Source organism: Ambystoma mexicanum, chromosome 4q (genome assembly GCF_040938575.1).
Source record: "Ambystoma mexicanum isolate Mex_15411 chromosome 4q, UKY_AmexF1_1, whole genome shotgun sequence".
Taxonomy (NCBI): domain Eukaryota; kingdom Metazoa; phylum Chordata; class Amphibia; order Caudata; family Ambystomatidae; genus Ambystoma; species Ambystoma mexicanum.
Genome location: NC_090928.1, coordinates 1127730521 through 1127753662, shown reverse-complemented (window position 1 = coordinate 1127753662; position 23142 = coordinate 1127730521). Strand labels below are relative to the sequence as shown.

The 23142-nt window shown below is 47.9% G+C and overlaps 1 protein-coding gene across 1 annotated transcript in view; it reads left to right on the top strand.

Moving 5' to 3' along the window:
* The window catches only part of DNAH14 (dynein axonemal heavy chain 14), a 2000441-nt gene that overhangs the window by 1232829 nt on the left and 744470 nt on the right, over positions 1-23142 (top strand). The window contains exons 58-60 of the mRNA XM_069608705.1: positions 820-1001; positions 6414-6522; positions 15406-15531. Of these exons, the coding sequence (XP_069464806.1) occupies positions 820-1001; positions 6414-6522; positions 15406-15531 (417 nt within the window). The remainder of the gene's footprint in view (positions 1-819; positions 1002-6413; positions 6523-15405; positions 15532-23142) is intronic.

The following is a 23142-nucleotide window of genomic DNA, read 5'->3' as shown; positions in this document are numbered from 1 at the left end:
CATGGAATTATTTGTGTGTGTGTAAAATGGGGATTTGCGTGCCATTCTGCCCCCAAATCTCTGTTTGATGAATGGGGATTTGCAGGCAGAGCTCAAAATCGCTATTCCTTTTGTACAAATGGATGGAGAAAAAACAATTGGTAAGAAAAGTGGTAGATGGCAAATGTGCATATATACACACAGTACTGATGTGTCATTATTCCCTCCATTTGAATGTTACTGGCTTTCTGATTGGCTGAAAGTCAAACATTCTGGTTTTGTGCCTAGGTTGCAGTTCGTTGCCTCTGCAGCCAATTTAACAAAAGCCCCAGATTTTGCAGGCTTGACAATGATAGCGTTTGTTGTGCTTTACTTTTTTGCTTCAAGTGTGTGCCAGTTCGTTGGTAAGTACGTTAATGATTGCCACCTGTAATGGGGTAAATGTGGTTGCTGTCCTTTACTCACCGCATGAAGCTTATTGTGTTTGTTTTACCCGCTTGCCTTTGTCGATTCTTGTTTAACAAATGGAACAGCAACCTATAACATAACAATACAGATCTGTGTCTAAATAGACATTGGCAGAGTGACTTGCTTTGATCCCTGTCTAGTCCCCTTCTGAAAAGAGCCTTTGCAATTCAAACAAAGAGCTAGCAGCTTGCCACTACAGGTTTTGGTACTCTGTGATATTGCGTTGCCATTACTGTCATGAAAAACCACACTCTTCTCCAATAATGCCCCGGCCACTGGTTAGATTTCTGGATAGTGACTAACATACTTGGCTAGCAATATTCCTCAGTCCCATTTGCTGAAAAAGCTAATTATACACCTATTGTTTTTCAGGATTTGAAAGAGAGGATCACTCGTGTGTGTGTGGAAATTCACAAAAGTGTATCTTCAAAAGCTGCACAATATTTGAAGGAAACTCGGAGGCATTACTACATCACACCCAGTAACTATCTGGGCTTCATGAACACATTTACAAATATACTGCAGACTAAAAAGAAAACAACTATGACGGACAGGTAACCACGGCGACATGTACCTCTGGAAATCACCCTAGAACGCCCATCTATTGGGATGTAAACTTGTGGAAAGGCTCTGGGTGTGCTACACATGCAACATGTTCATAACTTACTCATTTTACCCGTTACATTTCTGAAGAAGGCTAAACAATTAGCAGCGGTTGTGGTGACATGACTAACCTGGGGACACTCCGGGTCGACGAGATACCAGCAGAAGAAAAATGCAAACTTAAGGTCAAATGACACAAAGGATTATTGAGTAAACATAAAACATACAACATACAGCAGAGGCAGGACACCATTAGGACAGGTCCTGTATGACGTGTTTCGCACTTGACATGGCGCTTGTTCACATGCTATATATATATATATATATATATATATATATATATATATGTAACGTGAACAAGCCCTCGGGGAAGCGTGAAACGCGTCGTTCAGGACACTGGCCTGGCGTCCTGTGTTGTTTTGCTGTGTGTTTTGCCTACTTTTTTTTTACCACTTATTAAACTCGTTTTTGCTTATTTGCTTCGAGTTTGTCACTTTTTTTTCTGGGACTCTCAGACCTCATGCTTGGAGTGCGGTTTTTCTCCTCCTTGTCTCACTGATATATATATATATATATATATATATATGTATAACCTGAATTTCTTTTAAATCTATTATTGTATGAGATATGAGAGGAAATCAGTGTGACTTATTGCAGGTGCGTTCTATGTAGCAAAATGTTTGAGATGAACAGCAGGCTTCTTCCGTTCCATTGAGATATTCTTTGTCTGGGCCCCACCTCTCCTTTGATATTCCTTGTCGGGTTACCCCGCCCCCTCCAGAAATTCTTCGTTTGAAAGCTATTCACTAAGTGGCCAACTCTTGCCTCTCCCCATCCCCTCCTGTCCTCTGAATGTAGGAACATCTTTGGCTAATAAAAGAAAACCTGTACTTTAGGGTGGTTTCGAATTGGTAATTGTTTGATCATTGTTGGATCACTTGCTAGCACAATTACAGTAATTGAACCCCATAAAACATTAGGTTTTCATTGTATGTTCGCTGTAAGACTCTCAAGATGTACCTTTGCTTAAAGGCCCACAGTTGCATAATAAGAATATCCCATCCTTGCAAGTGGGAATACTGCCCTTTGTAATTCTACAGATTTAAGCCGATCAATATCTCAATTTATTTTCAAATGATTGTCCTTATGCTGGTCTGTATTGTCACTGCACGTACCTAATGCACACGCTTCGATACTATGGATCGGCCTAATTGTATCATAAAGCAGGTGCAACATGTCAGGTGGGTTTGTTTGATTGAGCAGTCAAGGGATGACGAAAAATGGGTTTACCATTCACCCAATGCCAACACATTCAACACATAGCCTCCCTGTCAAAAGGTACTGTACCACATCGGCCGGCTCATTGTGTGAAAGAAAAGAAAAACGCACATAGCACAGTATGTGGCAAATGCCCCTCAACAGCCAGAGAGCGACAATACACCATTGGTATTCCCAAAGATTCACTGCAGCAATTAGGGAGCACACTTCAAAGGCAATGAGGCTGATTTTCTATAATGGGACTTTTATGTTTTCATTAGAGAGGGCATTGCCTATTATTACTGCACATCACACATTAGTGGATTAGTTTTGTAAAAGTGAAATGGATCGGCGAAATCACATTTTTAATGATCCTGTTTATCATGGTTTATTGTCTCTAAGAAGCACCTCTTTTCATAACAGATAGAAAATTGAGCACAAGTCCCATGACTAATGCCTAATTTCACCATGCTGGCATTTAGCTCACATCTAGGTGGCCCTGGTTATGGGCAAAGCAAGGAAGAGTGAGTTCCCTATTGTCGCACACTGTGCACGGCGGATTCTATTGCCTTTGGTATTCAGTTGTAACACTTCTTCGCTGCATTGAGCCCATTTTTAAGAATTCAGAGTCACAATCACCTGAGACAGCATTCACCAACTCAAGTCATTAACCCCACATCTTCTGCCAAGCAGAGCTTACTCGCCGATAGTGAAGAACAGATTCTGCCTGTCATTCCTGCGCCTCTAGAAGACCGGTAGGGATAAGGATTGGGTAAATGCAGGCATGTGATTTCATGACAAATCCCAGATTGTGTCCCATCCCAACTGGAGTATCATTGGATGAGCCAATCAGCCACTCCCTAAACAGTGAGCCTAATCGAGTGAGAGCAAGTTAAACACTTCTTAGCCCATGTAAGGTTTGAGTTCTATAAAGGTTGCCTATATTTTATATAGTGCCATCATACTGTCTAATAGGGATACACCATGAAGAACACACGCTGTAGCCCTACACCAAATGAACCCCTTAATGGAACACACAAAGCAACTCTTTCAACTATCATTCTTTATATTTTATAGTGATTTTACCTTTTAGAATAGTGTGGCCACTTATGTTTATGGGTGGTTAAAATAACTGTATTTTCTTTCAATATACTGGCTAGTAACAGCGAATTCCTAAAGGGAAATTTTAATTGGTTATTTATAACACGCTTAATACCAAGAGGCTTCTAAGCGCGGACCCGGGGATCGAACCTGTGTTGCTCCGTGTCGTCTTGCTTCCAAGGCGAGCACGTTGCCCCTGAGCTATCCTCCCGAGAAAGCACCCAAGTCTAGATGGGCACTATTTTTGTTTGGGTGAAGTAGAGATATGCTCTGTAACTTTTTGTCATAGCGTTCAAGAGGGCAGGTGGCACGCCTTTATACTCATGCATATTTGCCTATCTGTAAACTCTTCGGTTTGAGGGAAAAGGAGGAGGTAGTTGTTCTTGACACGTGTTCTATTTGAAGACAAATAGGAGGAGGTCAGTTAGTTGGAAACGCTAATGTCAGTAGAGGAAGAATTGTTCATTATACCGCTGTGCACGGTTCCCACAATTTGCTGTGCATCTTACCAGTGCAGTGTGCTCCACAGTGCAGCATATCACCATAGTGTTCATAATGCAGCTATGCGTACACGTCACTGTTTTCAAAACCGAAGCGATCGCAGTAGTACTGTACTTGTAGTGTGGCTGAGGCCACAGCAGTGACGGGCTCTGTAGTAAGGCTCTGCTCTTTATAATACAGGTCTGCATAGAGAAGATCTGAGGCTAGGAGTCCACTGGCTGATATAATGTGGGTGTGTGCAGTAAACATCTCTATAGTGAGGGGATCAGGAGTTGGCATTGAAGCTGTGTTTCTGCTACCAGCGGTGCGTCTCTGTAGTTAGGGTTGGAGCTGCTTCTCCATTGAAGCGTTCAGCCAGGACTTGTGGAATGATGAGCTCATGGGTTTGATGGGCAGCACTATTGCTACCAAACCTTACAATGGCCATGCTGCCAGTCACTGGAATATCCCTTCTGCCAGCTCCTGCCATGGCTCATGGCACGCGGTGTCACCAGGGCCAACCCCTGTAGTGCTCCGACCCCGGCAGAGTCCGCGTTGCCAGCCATACTGTCGCCAAACTCTGAATGGGACTGTCCTACTTGAACTGATGGCCTTCATGTAACAGGACAATCCTTGCTGGATCAGTCTGCTCTGAGGGTAGATCCCATGGCAGGAGTTATGAGGATGGCATAAATATGTCCTGATAATGCTGGGAGCTCTCCCTACTGTATATAGCCACTGCTCATCATCTTTGTGTACTTGAAGACCTGACTGCTGATCACATGAAAGGGGTTGGGATTGGGGCAGGCGCTGTGGTGGTCCAAGGACTGGCCGGCATCATAATGTTTGGGATCAGGTATCATTTCAGTTCTCATCTAGCAGGAACAGTGCTTACCACGCCCCCTAAATTTGCCAGAACGGGGCCAACAGCTCGGCCCCCATGGGCTCAATGTGGGCAGGCAGTGGTGGACTGGCGCGCCGGTATCTCTGGAAATGCCCTGGTAGGTCTCTGCAACATTGGCCTCTATCGTTTAATTACCTGATTTATTTCGACGTTTTCTTATGAGAAAGGGGTTGGGCCAGCTCACACTGTGTAATATGGAGCCACTTTTAGCCCCCAGTCCACATCTGCATGCAGGAGCTCTGATGCCGTTTGTGGCAAACAGACACGTGTGGTGGTCACCTCCGTGCAGGAGCTCTGATGCCTTTTGAGGCAAACAGACACGTGTGGTGGTCACCTCCGTGCAGGAGCTCTGATGCTGTCTGTGGCAAACAGACCCGTGTGTGGTCACCTATCCCCGGTGATGCCCACCAGCCTCCACTCTTCTTAGAGTGCTGGCCACAGCACCAACAGCATCTGAAACTGCCCCTGAGGATGCCAGGTCCAGCCACTTCGTGTGTACTCATGCAGGTCTACACAGCCTCTACATCCCCTTCTGCTGGCAGTTTCCTGTGCCAAGCCATAAAAGAACTGTTTGGTAAAAAAGTCGCAATGGAAGCGATGAATCCATCGGTTTAGATGAATTTGTTGGGTCTTGTCGCATTATGTAAGGTTCTTTGTCTTTAGTTGTGTAGCAACTATACGAAATGTAGTGCTTAGCAAATAAGAGCACCAGGCAAGTAATCATTGGAAAGACACCCTGCAACAGCTGGTCTCCTTTCTTAACAAGCATTGGCAATGCTAACAGTTAGGGCTTTTGTGTAGACCTGGTAAAGGCTCTTGCCAGGCACAGCCCTAGTGGTATTAACTGCCCGTTGATGGTTGCCGGTGCAACATAGAGTGCCTGGGCATCTAATAGCAGTGCCTGGCAAATGCCTAATACTTATGCACAAGCCAAAACTGTTGTTTTTGCCAATGCTTGTTTTTAACAGGACTTCAGTCAAGGACAAGCATCATGCTTATAAATAGAGTGGCTGAAGCGGACCTGGTTCACAGTTTTATTACTCCAGTAGTGGGTTTACTGCTTCAATTAAGCCATTAACTCTCAGAAGACTGCTTTGAAAAAAACTGGCAGGCACGCTGAGCACAACGTTTGATGGTAAGGCTTGAATAAAGCCAGCTGAAAGAGTTTCCAGGAGGAGGTGTTTGGGGCGGGGAGGTGCAGGAACTGGGTGTGAATGGCCATAGGGGTTAGCATGGTCATGGGTAGTCAATGGCTGCTCAAATAACCAAATAACACCTACAAGCCATTTCTCCCTATCTGTACTCGAATGCAATAGTTTCGGGATATAGGCGGTGCTAAAAAGCCACCTAACAGCTCAAACTAAAAATGTACTGTTTATCGAGGCTTTATAAGAATGTTTAGCTTCAGTTACTTGCACCTGCTGTTATATTTGTGCTTTCCTCTTTCAGCATGGATCAGGCATGTCATGTCCTTGTGTCATTTATTTTAAGAAAAAACATCTATTTTAATCTGAGAGTTGTATGATATCTCCTTGTTAATGAAGATACCATAAAAGAAAATTGTGATGTGTCAACGCAACATTCGACATTGCACCAATTTGATATGAACATTTATTCTTAGGAATCGATTCCATAATGGTCTTTCAAAGCTCCTGGAGGCGACCGCCATGGTTGAAATAATGCAGGAAGAATTGGTTGCACTTGGTCCGCAAATCGAGCAGAAATCGAAGGTACGTGTCAATTATCAGCTGAAGACGTGTACATCTACCCCAGCTGTCTGTCCTATTGCCGACCGATGGCACTGCACCCAATACTAGACTGTGGCAGTGCCTTTGGTTGGCAGTAGGAGAGCGCTCATTACTGTCTGGTACAGGAGCCCCGGTGGGAGGTCATTTGAATCATTGTAGGCTCTCACACTCTGTGTGGCAGTGCATTGAAAACATTAAAAGATGGTGCTTGGCCTCTACTAGTCAACCAATAGCGTGTCATGAGGGTAGCACCAGGTGTGCAAAGGGGATCACTGCAGGTACCATATGGTGGCCCTAGGGACTCCCAAATGGCATCCAGAGTGAATATAGGGGTTTTGGCTCATAGTTCTCACATCAGCATCACCTATGTAGCCAAAGTCTATTGTTTCAAGAGGTGATTGGATCCACAGAGGTTTTGTATGTAAGTTCGCATTAGCTGATCCTGTGGGTTATCAAAATTCAGGTCTTGGTAAAATGATTTATAGCAGCTATATCGAATGGATTGTGTCCTCCCACGTATTCCTCATCTTATGATAACTCGTTGTCCCCAGCTTCGCTACTTCGGAAAAAAGATTTCTCTCGGCAGAGGGCGCTGTGCTCGAGGTCGTGGCATCGATTGTCCCTCGACGGACTCCGTACTCTGTCGACGTCACCAATGTTATAAATTGCTCGAGCCGCGCCCGTTGCTTCAGTTCCGTTTTTCCAATCGCTTTGCTACCGAGAACGGCGCGCTTCAGATTTTCTGTGAAGAGAATGTTGTCATCTTTGACTCCTTCGACACCCAAGACTGGGTTCAAGAAGGGTGTAGATTGTGGATCAAAAATGTCGATCACGGATCCCCACCGGGTTTGTCTCTGGTGTCTCGGTTCCAGTCACCGAACCGACGACTGCGGTTCCTGCCAATCCATGACCGAGAAAGCTCTTCGTGAGAGGAGAGGTAAACTGTCGGTGGGGAGGGAAGCCTCTAAGAAGGCTACGTCTAAAAACATAAGAAAGTGACTGATTCGAAGGAATCGGATCGCCATAGACACTCCAAGAGACCTCGATCTAGGAGTGGATCAAGACAATCTTCGTCATCGTCTAAAAAAATGAAGAGGAGACCTAGATCTCCCTCATCATCTTCTTCTTCAGAGTCGACCGAAGAAATTCGATGTCCGACAAAATCCGATTCTCCCAGTCAATGGGAAGAATTCCGTAAAAAGATGATGGAGGTTTTCGAGAAAGCGGCCCGACCCCCTCGAAAGAACCTCGAAAAAGCCATACCTCTAAGGTCGCTCCATTGGACGACAAAGGGAAGTCCAAGACTACCATGGTAAAAACCAGTAGTGTCGAGGATACTAAAAAAACTCGAGTCGACGCCAAGCCGTCGAAGAATCTTCGTGAGTCGAGCACTTCTCCGGTGCCATACAAAAAACACAAGTCGTCGAAGGCTTCGACGACTTTATCAACGCCGTCGTCGACCGTTTCGGCACCAAAACCAAAAACATCCTCGACGCCCGTGTCGAAGTCATCGAAGACTCCTTCGACAACTTCGAAGGATTTATCAATCCCTTCGCCGCGTATGGTAGAAGAAGAAAGGAGATTCACTCCTTTGCCCAGGTCAGACTTTTTTAAGTCCATGTCCTCAATTTATGAGGAATCTGGCTCAGAAGAAGACAAAGTTACTCCTTTTGGGGTTTCTTATGGCACAAAGCAAGTTCCTGAGGAACTTATTGACCAGGAATCTAGAATGAGAGACCTGAGTGATACTCTACATTCTGCCAGTGGAATTGACACCTCCCGAGAATTAGAGTTTGCCAGACCTGATCCTGCAGAGCATGCAGATGCTAGGTACAGGGGTCTTATGACCAGAGTAATAGAATATATGGGTTGGGGTAACACTTCACCCGTTTTTTAACAGGATGACATGACGGATATAATTGTCAGAGGGCCTCAAAAAGATCCAGTTCTCCCCTTTCACAGGGCTCTTCAGAGGACGGTGGAGAAAAACTGGGATAGACCTGAGAGTATTGCTGCTGCAGATAGCACTTTTCCAAAAAAATATAGACCAGCTGGAACGGATCCTGAATACTTAAATAAGCATCCGACTCCAAAAAGTCTAGTCATTCAGGCAGCATCTACATCAAAACAAACTGCATGTCCCACTATTCCTCCAGATAGAGAGGATAAACAAGTTGACGCATGGGCACGTAAAGTTTTCACGTCAGGCAGTATGGCCCTTAAATTGACAAATGTCACCTGTACCCTGGCCAAGTTTACCCATACCCTGTGGAACTGTATTTTGGCGGCGGCTGATCATATTCCGGAAGGCGAGGAAAGGGAAGGCTTCCTGAATATAGTCAAAGACCGGAAGGAGGCAATTGGGGAATGTCTTCAGTCTGGACTGGATACTGCTGATAGTATCATCAGGTCCATGGCTGCAAGCGTTGTGCTACGCAGATTTGCGTGGTTGAGGAAGTTGGGGTTTGCACCAGATGTGCAAGTCAGACTCCTTAACATGCCCTTTGATGGCTCGAGGCTGTTTGGCAGCAAGGCTGATGAAAGCCTAGAAAAACTTCAGACCTCGAAAGCGGCAGCTAAATCGCTTAGCGCCTCTATGTGCCAGCCTCTAAAACCCTATTTGGCTCATCTTCCTGGAGGGGTCGTTCTTTTCGATACTTCTCCTCTTTTGGTAGAGGAAGAGGACAGGCTTCTCAAAGGGGCAAAAGAAACTTCCCTCGTGTAGCACGAGGAAGAGGTGCAAAATCAGCCTCAGGAGCGGCATCTGTACCCTCAGCCACTCCTGCAGCCGCCTCCAAATCCCTCTGAGACCTTGTTGCACAAAACGCCAGTGGGAGGCAGGATCTCTCAACATCTGAAGGAATGGCGGGGCATTACCTCAGATGCTTGGGCACTGGAAACAGTAGCCCACGGTTACTGTCTCCCCTTTCTAAAAAGGCATCAGAATCATCCACCGGGAAACAACTCCATCAAAATTCCAGATCTGCTCCTGTTGCAGGAAATTTTAACCCTGCTAGAGAAAGGTGCCATAGAACTGGTACCTGTAGCGGAGTGGGACAGGGGTTGGTACTCCCCATATTTTCTCATTCCAAAAAAGGACGGAGGACTGAGACCCATCTTGGACTTGAGAAACTTGAACAAGTTCCTCAGGAAGGACAAGTTGAAGATGGTGACTCTTTCTCAGATCCTTCAGGCTCTCCAACTCCAAGATTGGTTGGTATCATTGGACCTTCAGGATGCTTGCTGTCATGTGCCAATCCATCCAAAGCACAGAAAGTACCTCAGGTTCGCGATTGGCAATTCTCATTATCAGTTTCGAGTTCTGCCATTCGGGTTGACCTCCACCCCGAGGGTTTTCACCAAACTGTTGGCGGTTGTGGCAGCAAGTCTCAGGAGAGGAGGTATTCACATATATCCCTACCTGAACGACTGGTTGATCAGAGCAAGTTCTCCAGAACAAGCTCAGGAACATCTTTCGATCACCTGCCAATTCCTCCATAAATTGGGCTTCTCCCTCAATTTCAAGAAGTCCCACATGATACCATCCCAGAAGCTCCAGTTTATCGGAGCAGTCTTGGACACTTCCTCGGGAAAAGCCTCGCCTCCCGAAGTGAGAGCTCTCCACATCCAGCAGATGGTAACAAAATTCCAGAATGCCCAACGTCTACCGGCCTTCGATTTTCTCAGGTTGCATCCTGAATTTTCCTAGTACCAGAGGCCAGGTTGAGAATGAGATCCCTTCAATGGGCACTCAGAACTCAGTGGTCCCAGTTCTCAGGGAATATGTCGGATCTTCTGCAAGTCCCGAGCGCAGTTGCTCAGGATCTTCTATGGTGGGCTTGCAACAACAACATTCTCAAGGGAGAGTCTTTTTGGCAACCAGGGCCGGAGATAACAGAAGTGACGGACTCCTCACTCACACACACCAACGATCTGACAATCAGCGGTCGTTGGTCTCCATCGGTGTCCAAACTACACATCAACCTTTTGGATCTGAGGCCAATCAGACTAGCGCTGAAGGCCTTTCTGCTCTCTGTACAGGGAAAGAATGTCCTGATAATGACCGACAACACGGTAGCCATGTACTACCTCAACAAAAGGGGAGGAGTAGGGTCACTACCACTGTGCAGAGAGGCAATGCAGCTATGGTTCTGGGCAATACGAGAAGGAATCTCTCTATCGGCAATTCACCTAGCCGGAGAGAAGAACACGGCGGCAGATGCTCTGAGCAGGCAGAGCACGGTCTCTTAAGAGTGGGAGCTGGCTCAGAAAAGTCCTTCTGGAGATCTTTGCCCTTTGCCCTTTGGGGAACCCCTCAAGTGGATCTGTTCGCCACCGCGATCAACCGGAAGTGCGATCAGTACTGCTCAAGGGAATTTCCTCAAAGAGGAGCTCTGGGAGACGCATTCGTAGTGGAGTGGAAGTTTCCACTGCTGTACGCGTTTCCCCCAGTCCCTGTGATTCCTCAAGTAATCAGGAGGTTGAGAAAGTTCAGGAAAACCATGATTCTAATTGCCCCGCAGTCGGCCAGGAGGACGTGGTACCCAGACCTTCTAGACATTTCCATCTGCCCTCCAATGCATCTTCCGCAAAGAGAGGATCTTCTCTCGCAAGAGGAAGGTCGGGTTCTCCATCCAGTGGTCAAGACACTCAACCTTCACTCATGGTTTCTGAGAGGTTGAGATACAAGGATTGGGATCTTCCGGATGACGTAATGGAAATTTTGCTTTCGGCCAGAAGGCCAGCAACAAAATCTTTGTATCGATGTCGCTGGAACAGGTTTAGTAACTGGTGAAACCATAAGGATGTGGACCCTTTTCAATGTGGCACTCCAGTAGTGCTCTCTTTTCTATTACATCTAGCCAATCTGGGGCTCCAGATAGGAACAATCAAAGGATACCTTGCTGCGCGGTCCATTTTCAAGCGCACCTCGGAAGAGGTTTCATATTTCAAAATATCACTAATAATTCAATTCTTAAAAGGACTTACTAACATATAACCTCCAATACCTTTTCATGTCCCAACTTGGGACTTAAATTTAGTATTAAAATTCTTGACTTGCATACCTTTTGAGCCTCTGTACTCATGTCCATTGAGGCTTTTAACACTAAAAACGGTCCTTCTTGTGGCCCTATCATCAGCCTGCAGGGTTAGTGAACTTCAGGCTCTCTCATGCAGACCACCATATACTATTTTATATAAGGATAAGGTAGTCCTTAAAGTTAAACATTCATTCTTACCAAAGGTAGTTTCGGACTTCCATTTGTCACAAAAAATAGTACTACCACCGTTTTATCCTCCTCCTCATTTGGGCAAAGAAGAGGAGAGACTGCACAGACTAGATCCCAAGAGGGCTCTTAGTTTTTACATCTCAAGGATGTCTAAATTGAGACAAGATGACCAACTATTTGTGGGTTATACTGGTCATAAACTAGGCTTATCTGTAACAAAACAGACCATATCCCGCTGGATCATCTTAGCCATAATTGAATGCCACAGATTAGCAGGAAAAGACCCACCAGATGGGCTTAGTGACCATTCTACAAGGGGAATGGCTACTTCTGCGGCTCTAAAGAGGGGAGTCCCGCCCGCAGATATTTGTGCAGCTGCAACTTGGAAAACAATGCATACTTTTGTCAAGAATTACTGCTTGGATCCTGCCTCCTCCAATGAGAGATTATTTGCCAAGGCAGTTCTGCATTCTGTTCACGAAAACTAAAACTAGTACTCCCGCCTCCAAAATTGTCACTGCTATGGGAGTCTATCATAAGATGAGGAATACGTGGGAGGACACAATCCATTTGAAGAACAAGTTACTTACCAACTGTAACGTTCTTTCGACTGGATGTTGCTCCCATGTATTCCTCATCGACCCTCCCATCCTACCCCACAGTACAGTTTACGTTTTCTTACACTTTCCTCTCACGATGAGTGCATCAGTTATGGGGCACGCCTGAGTGTTCCTCCTATATGTTTCATTGAAAAAACAGAACTGAAGCAACGGGCGCGGCTCGAGCTATTTATACCATCGGTGGCGTCGACAGAGTACGGAGTCCGTCGAGGGACAATCGACGCCACGACCTCGAGCACAGCGCCCTCTGCCGAGAGAAATTATTTTTCCGAAGCAGCGAAGCTGGGGACAACGAGTTATCATAAGATGAGGAATACGTGGGAGGAACATCCAGTCGAAAGAACGTTACAGTTGGTAAGTAACTTGGTCTTCTGCCTGCAAAACCAGCTCGCTGGAAGCTTATGAGATACTCTTACCTATTAAACTAGCTACTTAAATAATTTAGTGTCACATCATGGAACAGTATGGTGATTTAGGACATAACCAGCTGTCGGAAAGGTACTAAAAGAAACGTACATTTCTTGAGCTAGTGTGTCATTTTGGAACTTGATTTCTAAGCAAAACATCCTCCCAGCACCCGACCATGAATTAAAGTACTTAGCTCATGCTCATTTTAGGTGAACATATTTTCACAAGTTGGAGCATATTCACAGAGGAGTTACTAGGAGAACTGAGATACTCATGGAGAAGAGACTGCTGGACTCATAAAAAAAGTTCAAGTACTTAAATAACTTTTCCCACGGGTGAGTCACAGTCCCCCTTAGCAACTTACTTGTGAAGAGGGTGTCCCTGGAATGGCCTGTGTCTCCCCTAGTCCCATGACTGCCCGAAGGACGAGAAATTACAGATGCCAGTCACTGTTAGGCCAACCCCCAGGTGGACCGGTGCATTCCACTTATGTGAGCAGATACACTCTTAGACAACCGTTCAAACCCTATCCAGCTGATTTCTTTGTGGATACAGGTGCCCCATCACTGGACCAGGTTGACTAATGATAAATATCCAGCTGTGCTGACGTCATTAGTGACACCACAACATAGTAACGTTAGTCTCAAAGTAAACTCGCATCCCTGCACAAAGTTAAACAGACATGCACGTACCCACATGAAGAACATGCATACACAGTTCTGTAGATAGGAGGACCGATGCATGTACATACTGTCAGAAGCCTTATTCTTTTCACTAGCCAAACCCAGAAACACAAAAAAGCAAAATGTCACACAGAGCACTCTTGCAACCGCTTCACTGCAGCTAAACATATGGAACTTCAGCGATGTATAAGGAACCTGGAAGAGCCACATACTACTAACCCATAAGGAGAATACTACAATATGTATATGTAGGAAAATCATAGCATGACTGTAATGAATTCCCATGAAGCCACAGGCTTCAGAATAAGGAAGAAAGAGATGCATATTCTGCAGCATGAAGCACAAGGACTGTGCTTGCAGCCAAGGACAAGGGAAGGTGGAACAGAATAAATCCTCACTAATTGCAGACCCAAAAGCTCAGTTTTGCGGTCTTCACCCACGTGACTCAGCCAAGCAGAACAATAGCATTAACCTGTGGTGGGAAGAGAAGCAGTTCCCAGCGATGATGGACATAATTGTTACATGTGTTGCTAAACGAACGCTGCAACTTGCAGGCACTCTCCCAGGCTAGGTGGCTATACCAGTAGCAACTATAGGTGTGGGCCTCATTACGAGGTTGCCGCTGACCCGCCAGTGCTACCGGCGGGTTACCGCCAACCCTGTATCACTGAATCTGGTGCCAAAAATCCAGGGATGGTCTGTAATGGGGCAATGGCCAATGGCCATCATGCAACCATGCAACAATGTAATAGATGGTTTTTGGGGAAGTCTCAGGCAAAACCACCTGTCATGGAAGGACCAGTTAGACCACTCATATAGGAGATGCCTCTAGGTGATAGTACCTAAGCTACCCAATGGGATGGGCTCTTAGGATTTTGGGGAATGGTTAGTAACTGTGATGTCATAACGGGATAAAAGCTCATGACAAGGGCTCAGGAGCTGTGATTGCTGGAGATTTTCTCATTTCCTGTATGATCCCTTTCTGTTTGGAAAATAAAAGAAAGTTCTGCTTTGCCCCATGGCTGAGTTCTCCACCATTTCCAGGGTAAGGTTCGATGGGCCCTGGATACTCTGCTAAGCTGCGATTTGTGGTGCGAACCCCCGATCCTCTAGAATACTTTAGACTTGTGAATCAAAAAGTCTCTCTCCATGAGTAAGTGAAGAATTGGTCAGGGTTGCTCCAGGTAACTTCCTCCTTGGAACCCCAGTTTAATCTGTAAAATATGTTTTGTATAGATAGAGATGTGAGCCCATAATTACTGATTTAAGCCCAGATAATGCATTGAAATAACTTACCTAAAATAAGCCATCCAATGTGTTCTGATGGAATCCAAAGTGATCCAAAAGTAATCAGAAGTAATCCGGCATGTATAGAGGCTTCCTGGCTGTTTCTTTAATGAAAACCTATGCCTGCAGCAGGATCGCGTAAAGAAATATGGTCAAATGGTTTCTACTGAATCCAGTTGCTAATACATTGGTCTTTGTGAATCCTCTGCACCACAATGAAGACAAAATCTAACAGTGAGTTTTGTCTCACCCTCTGCACTACACTGACCCATTCCCTGTGTGTACAAGTGCATATGGCTCCCTGGTGGATAAGATTCACTTGTTCTCTTCCCCCTCATCATGTGTTATATAGTAGAGACCTGCTACTGCTTTGGGGCAGCTACAACAGTGCTCCACGACATTGTAACCAGAGACTTAAAAGAATACAAGGGAGAACATTAAAACGCACACACCCGTCATTATAACCTAACACCAGTCTCACGTGGGGAAAATATTATTGTGAAGCAACAGGGATGGGAAACCTCATTGGGGCTGACGTGTTTTCTCGCTGCTGTTTCTCTATGAAGTCTATCTGTACTCTTGTGTGTGAAGGTTTTCAAGGTAAGGTGTCCTCTCTCTTTTTTTTTACCCCACTAGGACATTGAGGAGCTAATGCTGAAGCTTAAGCGCGACTCACTTGTGGTGGAGCAGGTGCGGGCCATCGTTAAACAAGATGAGGAAATTATGACTCAGGAAACCAACATTGTACAAGAATACGCTGAGGTGAGAACAACTTCCCAAGGTGCAGCTCAGCAAACAATGCCAGGGCTATGCTGATTTCATTGCCTTTCTCCTAGCTTACCCCCCTTCTCCAGCATGGGGTCTGGCATGGATTCACATGCTCAAGAATATTCCCCGTCGTCATGCTGGGAATCCTCTGCAAAAAAACCTGTTTCGCTTTAGCTTGAAAACTGCATTTCTCCTCTAAACCAATCACTATCCTCTGAGTCATACTGCCCCCATCCAATGACAATCCTCTCCCTAGGCTCCACCCCTGGTGGCCATCTTCAGATTTTCACATCACGCTTCAGTGTTGGGAGTCCTCCTCTTGCTGTAGGAGATATTCGTTCATCTTTTGAGTTTTTGGGCACATTTTGACACATTTTTGACCGGTTTTTGCTTAATCGTTCGACGGAAGGTCGATTACCATCAGCAGGGACCCACTGTCTGCAGAGATCATCCTACATCGCGGATCTTCCATTGAGGTTTTGAGGAGGCCCACGCTTGGGCCTAATTCGTGCCGTATCCATGTCCAAGGAGAAGAGGTGCCTCTTCAAAATCTGCGCGAAGTGTGGATTAAGGAATGTGTACATCAACGATGGACATCTTAAGTGTCTTTATTGCCTGCATCCAGACCATGATGAGTACGGATGCGAGGTCTGCCATGTATTTTCGAAGAAAACCAAGAAGGATCGCTACAGCAGGCTGGCAGCATGGCTCAAGTCGGGCAAGGCCTCTGACTTTGCTTCTGGGCATGATCAGGCCTCACCCCAACCGGCCGGTCCCACGAGCGAACACCCTCAGAAAAGAGGTTGAGGTCCTTTGAGGACGCCCCACCCACAGGGGTCCAAAAGAAGACCAAGCTCCACTACGCTAGTCCCACTGGGCTCGCTGTGGATGCGGGTCCCAGCTCAGGGAGGACATGTCCCCGTCATCCACTACTTCCTCAGCAAGCCTACCTGTGAGGGGGGGTTCCCCCTAGAGAAAGTCCCTGGTGCCTTCAAAGCTCCACTTACCATCGGCGGACAGGCCAAAGAAGGAGAAATCTAGAGGTGGCCCTTCACTGCCACCCTCGGCAACGTCATCGTCCAAAACAACTCCATCGGCTGCTCAACCTCCCAAAGCAACTTCATCATTGACAAGCACGACCCCATCAACAAAAGCTCCTGCTATCCCACCAACAACCTTGTTGACGATCATCACGTCTTCGTTGTAGGAGGGCCTGGCCATGAAGGTGGGGTCCACGGTCATGATGGCAGCCACTCCTCGAGTGTCCTTACCGCCACGGCGTGAAGCAGCTACAGCAGAGGCAACTAAGGCAACAGTCTCCCCAGGGATAGGGACAGCTGCCCTCACCACTCCTCTCCAGAAGTCTCTGAAGAAGGAAAGGAGTAAGATCCCTCTTGCTAACCCTAACAAGGTTGCAGGCCCACGTACCGCTTCAGAAAAGCCGATGTAGATCTATACGAGCTTTGACGGGAAGCCAAGATAATCTGCCCAATGATTATTGTTCGGACCACCAAGGAGGTTGTGGGAACGTGGGAGTCCCTCACAGGATGAGCCCTGTTATCCCTGGCACCAAAGGAGGTGCATCAGCCTAGACCCTACGCCACTCGCTCCTTTCACTCATCAGCCATGAAACAGGTCATTGAACATTCTAACAACGCTGCACACACTGTCAGAGTTCCAGCAGAGGCTGCCCCACTAGGAGCCTCCAAGGCCGCCCCATCTAGGAGCCTCCAAGGCCTCCGGCTGAGAGCCCACCTCAGTGCACGGACTGAGCTGGACCAAGGCATCCACCAACACCTCCTCCACATTGCGATTTAACTCCAACTGGGGAGCTGGCACCGCACACAGACACAGGGACGGATATGGCTACTACAGCGACGTACACCAACAGGTAAGATGACTTTGTTTCAGCTGACAGGGAACCATTGGGCATGGACGAGCCCCACAGGGCCTCTCCACCGGATGAGGTTGGCTCTTTTTACGCAATGATGTCCAGGACCTCAGACCTTTTTTATCTGGGGCCTGAGGAGACTAAAAAGGAGGGATTCCTCTACCAACAACACAAGTCCAAACTGAAAACCATCATGTCCATCACCCTTGCTAGATGATATCTGGGAGGAGGGCTTGGCACTGATGAAGACCCCGAGCACCGCTCTATCCAAGCTGGATAGACTTGAGAAGAAATACCGGGTCCCGGACACGCCCTCCAACTGCTTGAGGTCCCAGCCTTCTCCTGACTCGGTGGTCTCTGCCGCAGCCCAGAAGCGCTCAGCGAACCCGTCATCTGCGTCCACGATCCCCCCCCCCTGACCAGGAGGGAAAGAAGCTGGACGTGATGGGCAAGAGGGTAATTTATACTGCAGCCTCCACCATTAAGGCCGCTAATGCCCTTGCCATTCTGTCCCGCTATGACCGGGAACTGTGGTATAAACTGGGCTTTATTCTGGACTTCCTGCCTGAATACAAGAAAGTTGAAGCCCTGTTCCAGGACGGGGAGGTGGCCTCGCACCACACCATTATAGTGGCAGTGGACATTGCAGACACAGGGTTCTGCAAAACGGGCAACAGAGTATCTCTTTGTCGACAAGGATGGCTGAAGGCCACCAGCTTCCGTCCGGAAGTTCAGTCTAAAGTGCTGGATATGCTGTTTGATGAGAAACCTTTTTTGGCAAGACCGTTGACGAGTCTCTACAAACCATCAAAACTGACACAGAGACGGCACGCTTGTTGGGGACCCTAGAACAGTGCCGGTCATCGTCCTTTCGTTCCTCGAGAGGGAAATCCTGCCGGTCCTTTAAGGGGTATACCACCCCTTTAACAACAGCCTTCCTGCTCCACGCCTCAAGAGGCTGCTCGCAGGCATACATCGACAGAGGACAGTATCGCTGCCGCCCGCATGGCAGGGTGCCAGCACCAAAACAGGCCTGAACCGGCCGTGGACTTGGGCCCCCACTTGTGCACCCCACTGGGAGGCCAGCTGGTGAGGTTCGTCAGCAGGAAGAACATCACCATGGACAGATGGGTGCTGGACGTTCTCAAGCAAGGGTACACCTTGGAGTTCAAACGCTGGTGTCCTCGTATTCCTCCTGTGGCTCGACAGGAACCACACGTGGCACAGCTGCTACAGGAGGTCCCTGCCATGTTAAAGAAGGGGGCGATGGAGCCCAGTCCCCAGCGCCTTTGGGACTCTGGACTGTACTCCAGATCTTTTCTGGTCCAAAAGAAGTCAGGAGGCCGATGCTGGACTTAAGGCGCTTCAACAAGTACTTGAAGTCCCAGAATTTCAGGATGGTCAAGTTGCAGTACGTGCTTGGCCAGCGGAGGAAGGCGACTTCCTGGCGTCGCTGGATCTGGAAGATGCTTACTTTCACATCCCCATCCACCGGAAGCACCTCAAGTTCCTGCGATTCGTTATCCAGGGACAACAATATCAGTTCAAGGTGCTTCCATTTGGCCTGAAATTGTCCCCAAGAGTATTTACGAAGTGTCTGGCTCCGGTGTCGGCGCAACTTCATCTCAAAGGCATCCATGTCTACCTTCTCCTGGACAAATAGCTTGTCCGTTCCCACTCCCACATGCTAGCGAGGGTTCATAGTGCTAGTTTCGAAAGTAAAACTTTGGAAATACAAAAGTTCTGACACAAAAGCATCGGAAAAAAAAGTTTCAAATGTTTTTTTTTTGTTTTTTTTAAATGCAGGAGGGGCCTGGGGTGTAGTTCGGGTCCCTCACCCAACCCCCCCCCCCCCCGTTTTCTTTTTAAAAAATACTTTTTTTTTTACACAAAACTAAAATAAAATCCATAAAATGAAAAATAAAAATGTATTCTAAACTTTTTTTTTCAATGCATTGTATTCGGAACTTTTGAATGTCGAAAGTATTCATTCGAAAGTATGACTGGACACCGCTAGCGAGCCAACACACGGCGAGGACCGTGCATCTGCTGACGGATCTGGGGTTTTCCGTAAATTATCTAAAGTCCTGTTTGGAGCCATCGCAGAACGCTCTGTTGCTGGGTGCACGGCTCGGCACGGTCGCTTGCCTAGCATCTCCCTCAGAAGAGAGGGTGATGGCCATCATGGGGACGTTGCAGCGCCTGTCCTTGGCACAGTAAGCTACAGTACGAGCCGTCAATTCGCTGTTGGGCATGATGTCCTCCTGCATCAACCTCGTTCCGCTTTGCAGACTACAGATGAGACCTCTCCAGGAGTTTCTGGATGTGAGGTAGCTGCAGGTCTCAGGCTCTTGGATGGACAAGATTGTCCACAACGATGAGTTCCGGCGGGTGATCCAGTGGTGGGACGTGTGCCCTCACCTCATGCAAGGAGCTAGGGCCCACAAAGACCTCTGGCTGCTGGAAGGAAAGACCATTCATATCAACATCCTGGAACTTCAGGCAGTCTTCTGGGCCCTAGCGTCACTGAAAGGGAAGGTGGTGAGGATCTTCACTGGTAACACCACCCCCATGTTCTACATCTGGAAGCAGGGTGGGGTGCGCTCTCCGACTCTCTCCCGGGAGACTCAGGCCCTGTGGCGCTGGGCTATTCTTCAGGACATGTTACCCATCCCTTTTCACCTGGCAGGCACCAAGAACACCATTACAGACTCCCTCAGCAGGGAGCTGTATTCTTGTCACGAATGGGAGCTTCGGCCAGGGTCAAGTGGCACTTCTGTTCCGTGAGTGTGGTCAGCCCAGATTGACCTCTTTGCGACGGTGACAAGCTCCAAGTGTCAGAGGTTCCCCAGCAGGTTCTCGCAGCCGAGGAGCATGGGGGATGCATTCTCGTTCCCGTGGGAGGGACTCTTCCTATAAGCCTTTCCTCCTTTCCTGTTCCTGCTGCGAGTGATCAACACACTCCGACAGTTTCACTGCAGGATGATACTCATTGCGCCGGCTTGGCCGCAACAGATCTGGTATCCAACCTGCTGTGTCTGTCGGCAGCCGCATCCATCTGACTGCCTTTACTTCCCGATCAGAGAAGGCGGGGCAATTTGGCACGACGACACAGCGTCGCTGAGCCTCAGGGCCTGGCTCCTGCAGCCATAGAGTTTGGACATTATTCCCTGCTGTTGGAATGTAAGGACATCCTCGCCAAGGCCAGAGCTTCTTCGACGTTGATGTGCTACAGCCATAAGTGGAAGCGCTTCTCCATGTGGTGCTGGACTCAGAAGATTACTTCTCTGCGTGTCACAGCCCAGTAGCTCCTGCCATACCTGTTTTCCCTTGCCAAAGTTGGGCTGGCTCACGCTTCCATCTAGGTGAACCTGGCCACCATGTCCTGTTACACCAGGATGCTGTGGTCGCAGAGACTCGTTAAGGAGTTCCTCAGAAGACTTTTCAGGATTTTTGATCCGGTGAAGGCGTCAGCCCCAGCTTGGGAACTCAATGTGGTCTTGACTAAGCTCATGGGGGCCCCCTTTGAAATGATGCATCAGACCCCGCTGAAGTTTCTCTCGTGGAAGACGGCTTTCCTCGTGTCTATCTCCCCGGCCAGGCGGGTGTGGCAGATCCAGGCCCTGTCTTGCAAACAGCCGTACTTGTCTTTCCACTCTACAAGGGTGGTGCTGCGCACTCACCCCACCTTTATGCCAAAGGTTCCATCGGAGTTCCACCTCACCAAGCCTTTGGTATTGCCAGTTTACTTTCTAAATCCGTCATCGCCAGCGGAGAGGGCTTTGCATTCGCTGGATGTTGCTTGTGCCTTGAAGTTCTACGTGGCACGCACAAAGAATTTTTGGAAGACTTCTCAATTGTTTGTCAGTTTTGGTCCTGTGAATCACAGGAAGGCCTTGTCGAAAGCTTCCATCTCCAGGTGTCTCTCCGGTTGCATCATGCACTGTCATCAGCTGGCTAACAGACCTCTTCCTGGACGTCAGAGAGCCCACTCCCCAGAGCCATCACAGCAACAACAGCGTTTCTCTCTGGTGTGCCTGTGATCGACATCTGCAGGGCTGCTACGTGGAGATCTACGCGCACCTTCACAAGGTTCTACTGTGTCGATAGGGATTCCAGGGAGGAGTCCTGTGTCGGTAAAAGTGGTGCTGCGCAAACTGTTCACTTGAGGTCTGTTCCAGCTGTTTTTAGCTCCATGACTAACAGGGAGTGGTCTGATATCCCTCTGGACAAGAATTTGGCAGACAATAGCCTGTGGGTCATGTTCGCTGGGACGAAAAACTAGTCGATGCATAACATAGATGCGTGTACCCCAGAGAAGAAGCAATAGATCCATCTCAGTTGGATGCAGCCACCTCCATGCGCCCACTCATCCCAGTGCCTCAGTGAATGAGTGCAGTTTGGTACAGGTGACCGGTTTCCTAGTACCCGTGTATGTTTTGTCTATGGCCGGGTCCATGACCTCATTAAAGTCCCTCCCTAGTATCCAACATCCGCGTGATTTTGAAGCATGAGCCCCCGAAGCTCTGCTAAAATATTGGATGTGAGCAGTGGGGACGCATATACCACTACCTACCCACAGTTGTCACCCCACAGCTCACCTCTTGCCAGAACATAGCACCCCCTGGGGTCGGACTTCACTTTTGTGAGCTGAAATGGGACCCTCTTATGCAGGAGTATGAGTGTCCCCCTGGGTCCCCTAGCAAAGCCTGTGTGGAAAGCCACCCTGTAGTTGGATCTGAGAAAGAATTGGCACTCCGTTCCCGCTAGATGTGTCTCAGTAAGAAATACGACGTCAGGGCACAGCCTATTGAGGAACTGCAGGACCAACCTTCTTTTGACACCTGACCACAGCCCGTTGACATTCCAGGTCCTCACTGTGACTTTCCCATTATGAGCCATCATCCCAGTGCAACCAAGGTTCAAACCAGAGAGCGCCTGCCCTTCCGTTCCCTCCCCTGCCACCCGTTAGCACTCTCGGCCTCATACCCACCCCTAGTTGAGTGTCCGTATACGCTGTTTACCTTGCGAACCAAATATCAATTAAAATCGGGCCAACAACAGTTGACCAACTTTCCCCACATCCCATTCTGTACTCCTCCCCAACTTGAAGCACCTGTCGCCCTAACACCACACCAAACGGGTGCGAACGAACCAAGTCAACCATCTGCAGGGTACCCGCTGTTGCCGGTCATGCAAGCCTCCATTTCCGATCTATAGCCGGTCAGATTGTTTACCCTTGAATGTCCTTGCTAGCGTGTAGGCCGGTGCCGTTAGGGACACCAAGTCATCTGTTTGCCTCTGCCCCTAGCGTGGGCCTAAGGGCGTAGTTTGTTCTGATGCCTGTGCTTCGGACAGGGTTGGGGAGTGACTTGGGTCCGGCTCTTCTCTGGGTCGCCCCTTCGATGGATGATGTCCAGGTGATGAGAGAACGTTTGTTTCAAGCCATGACCAAGCCTCCTTCGGGTTATTGAAAAGGTGCACAGTTCCCTCGGGGTAGACTTTAAGTTGCGCAGGGAAGAAGAGTGCATCTTCCTCTTGACCGATTCAAAAGATTGCTGTGCTCTCTGGACCTCCCTGGTATAATCTGGAAAAAATCCAATCCGGTATCCATTATACGTGATGGGGCCGGTGGCATGCGCTATTTGCAGCAGAGCGTCCCGGTCTCTGTCATTCAGAAGTCATGCTATTATGGTGCGGGGGGTGCTCCTGGG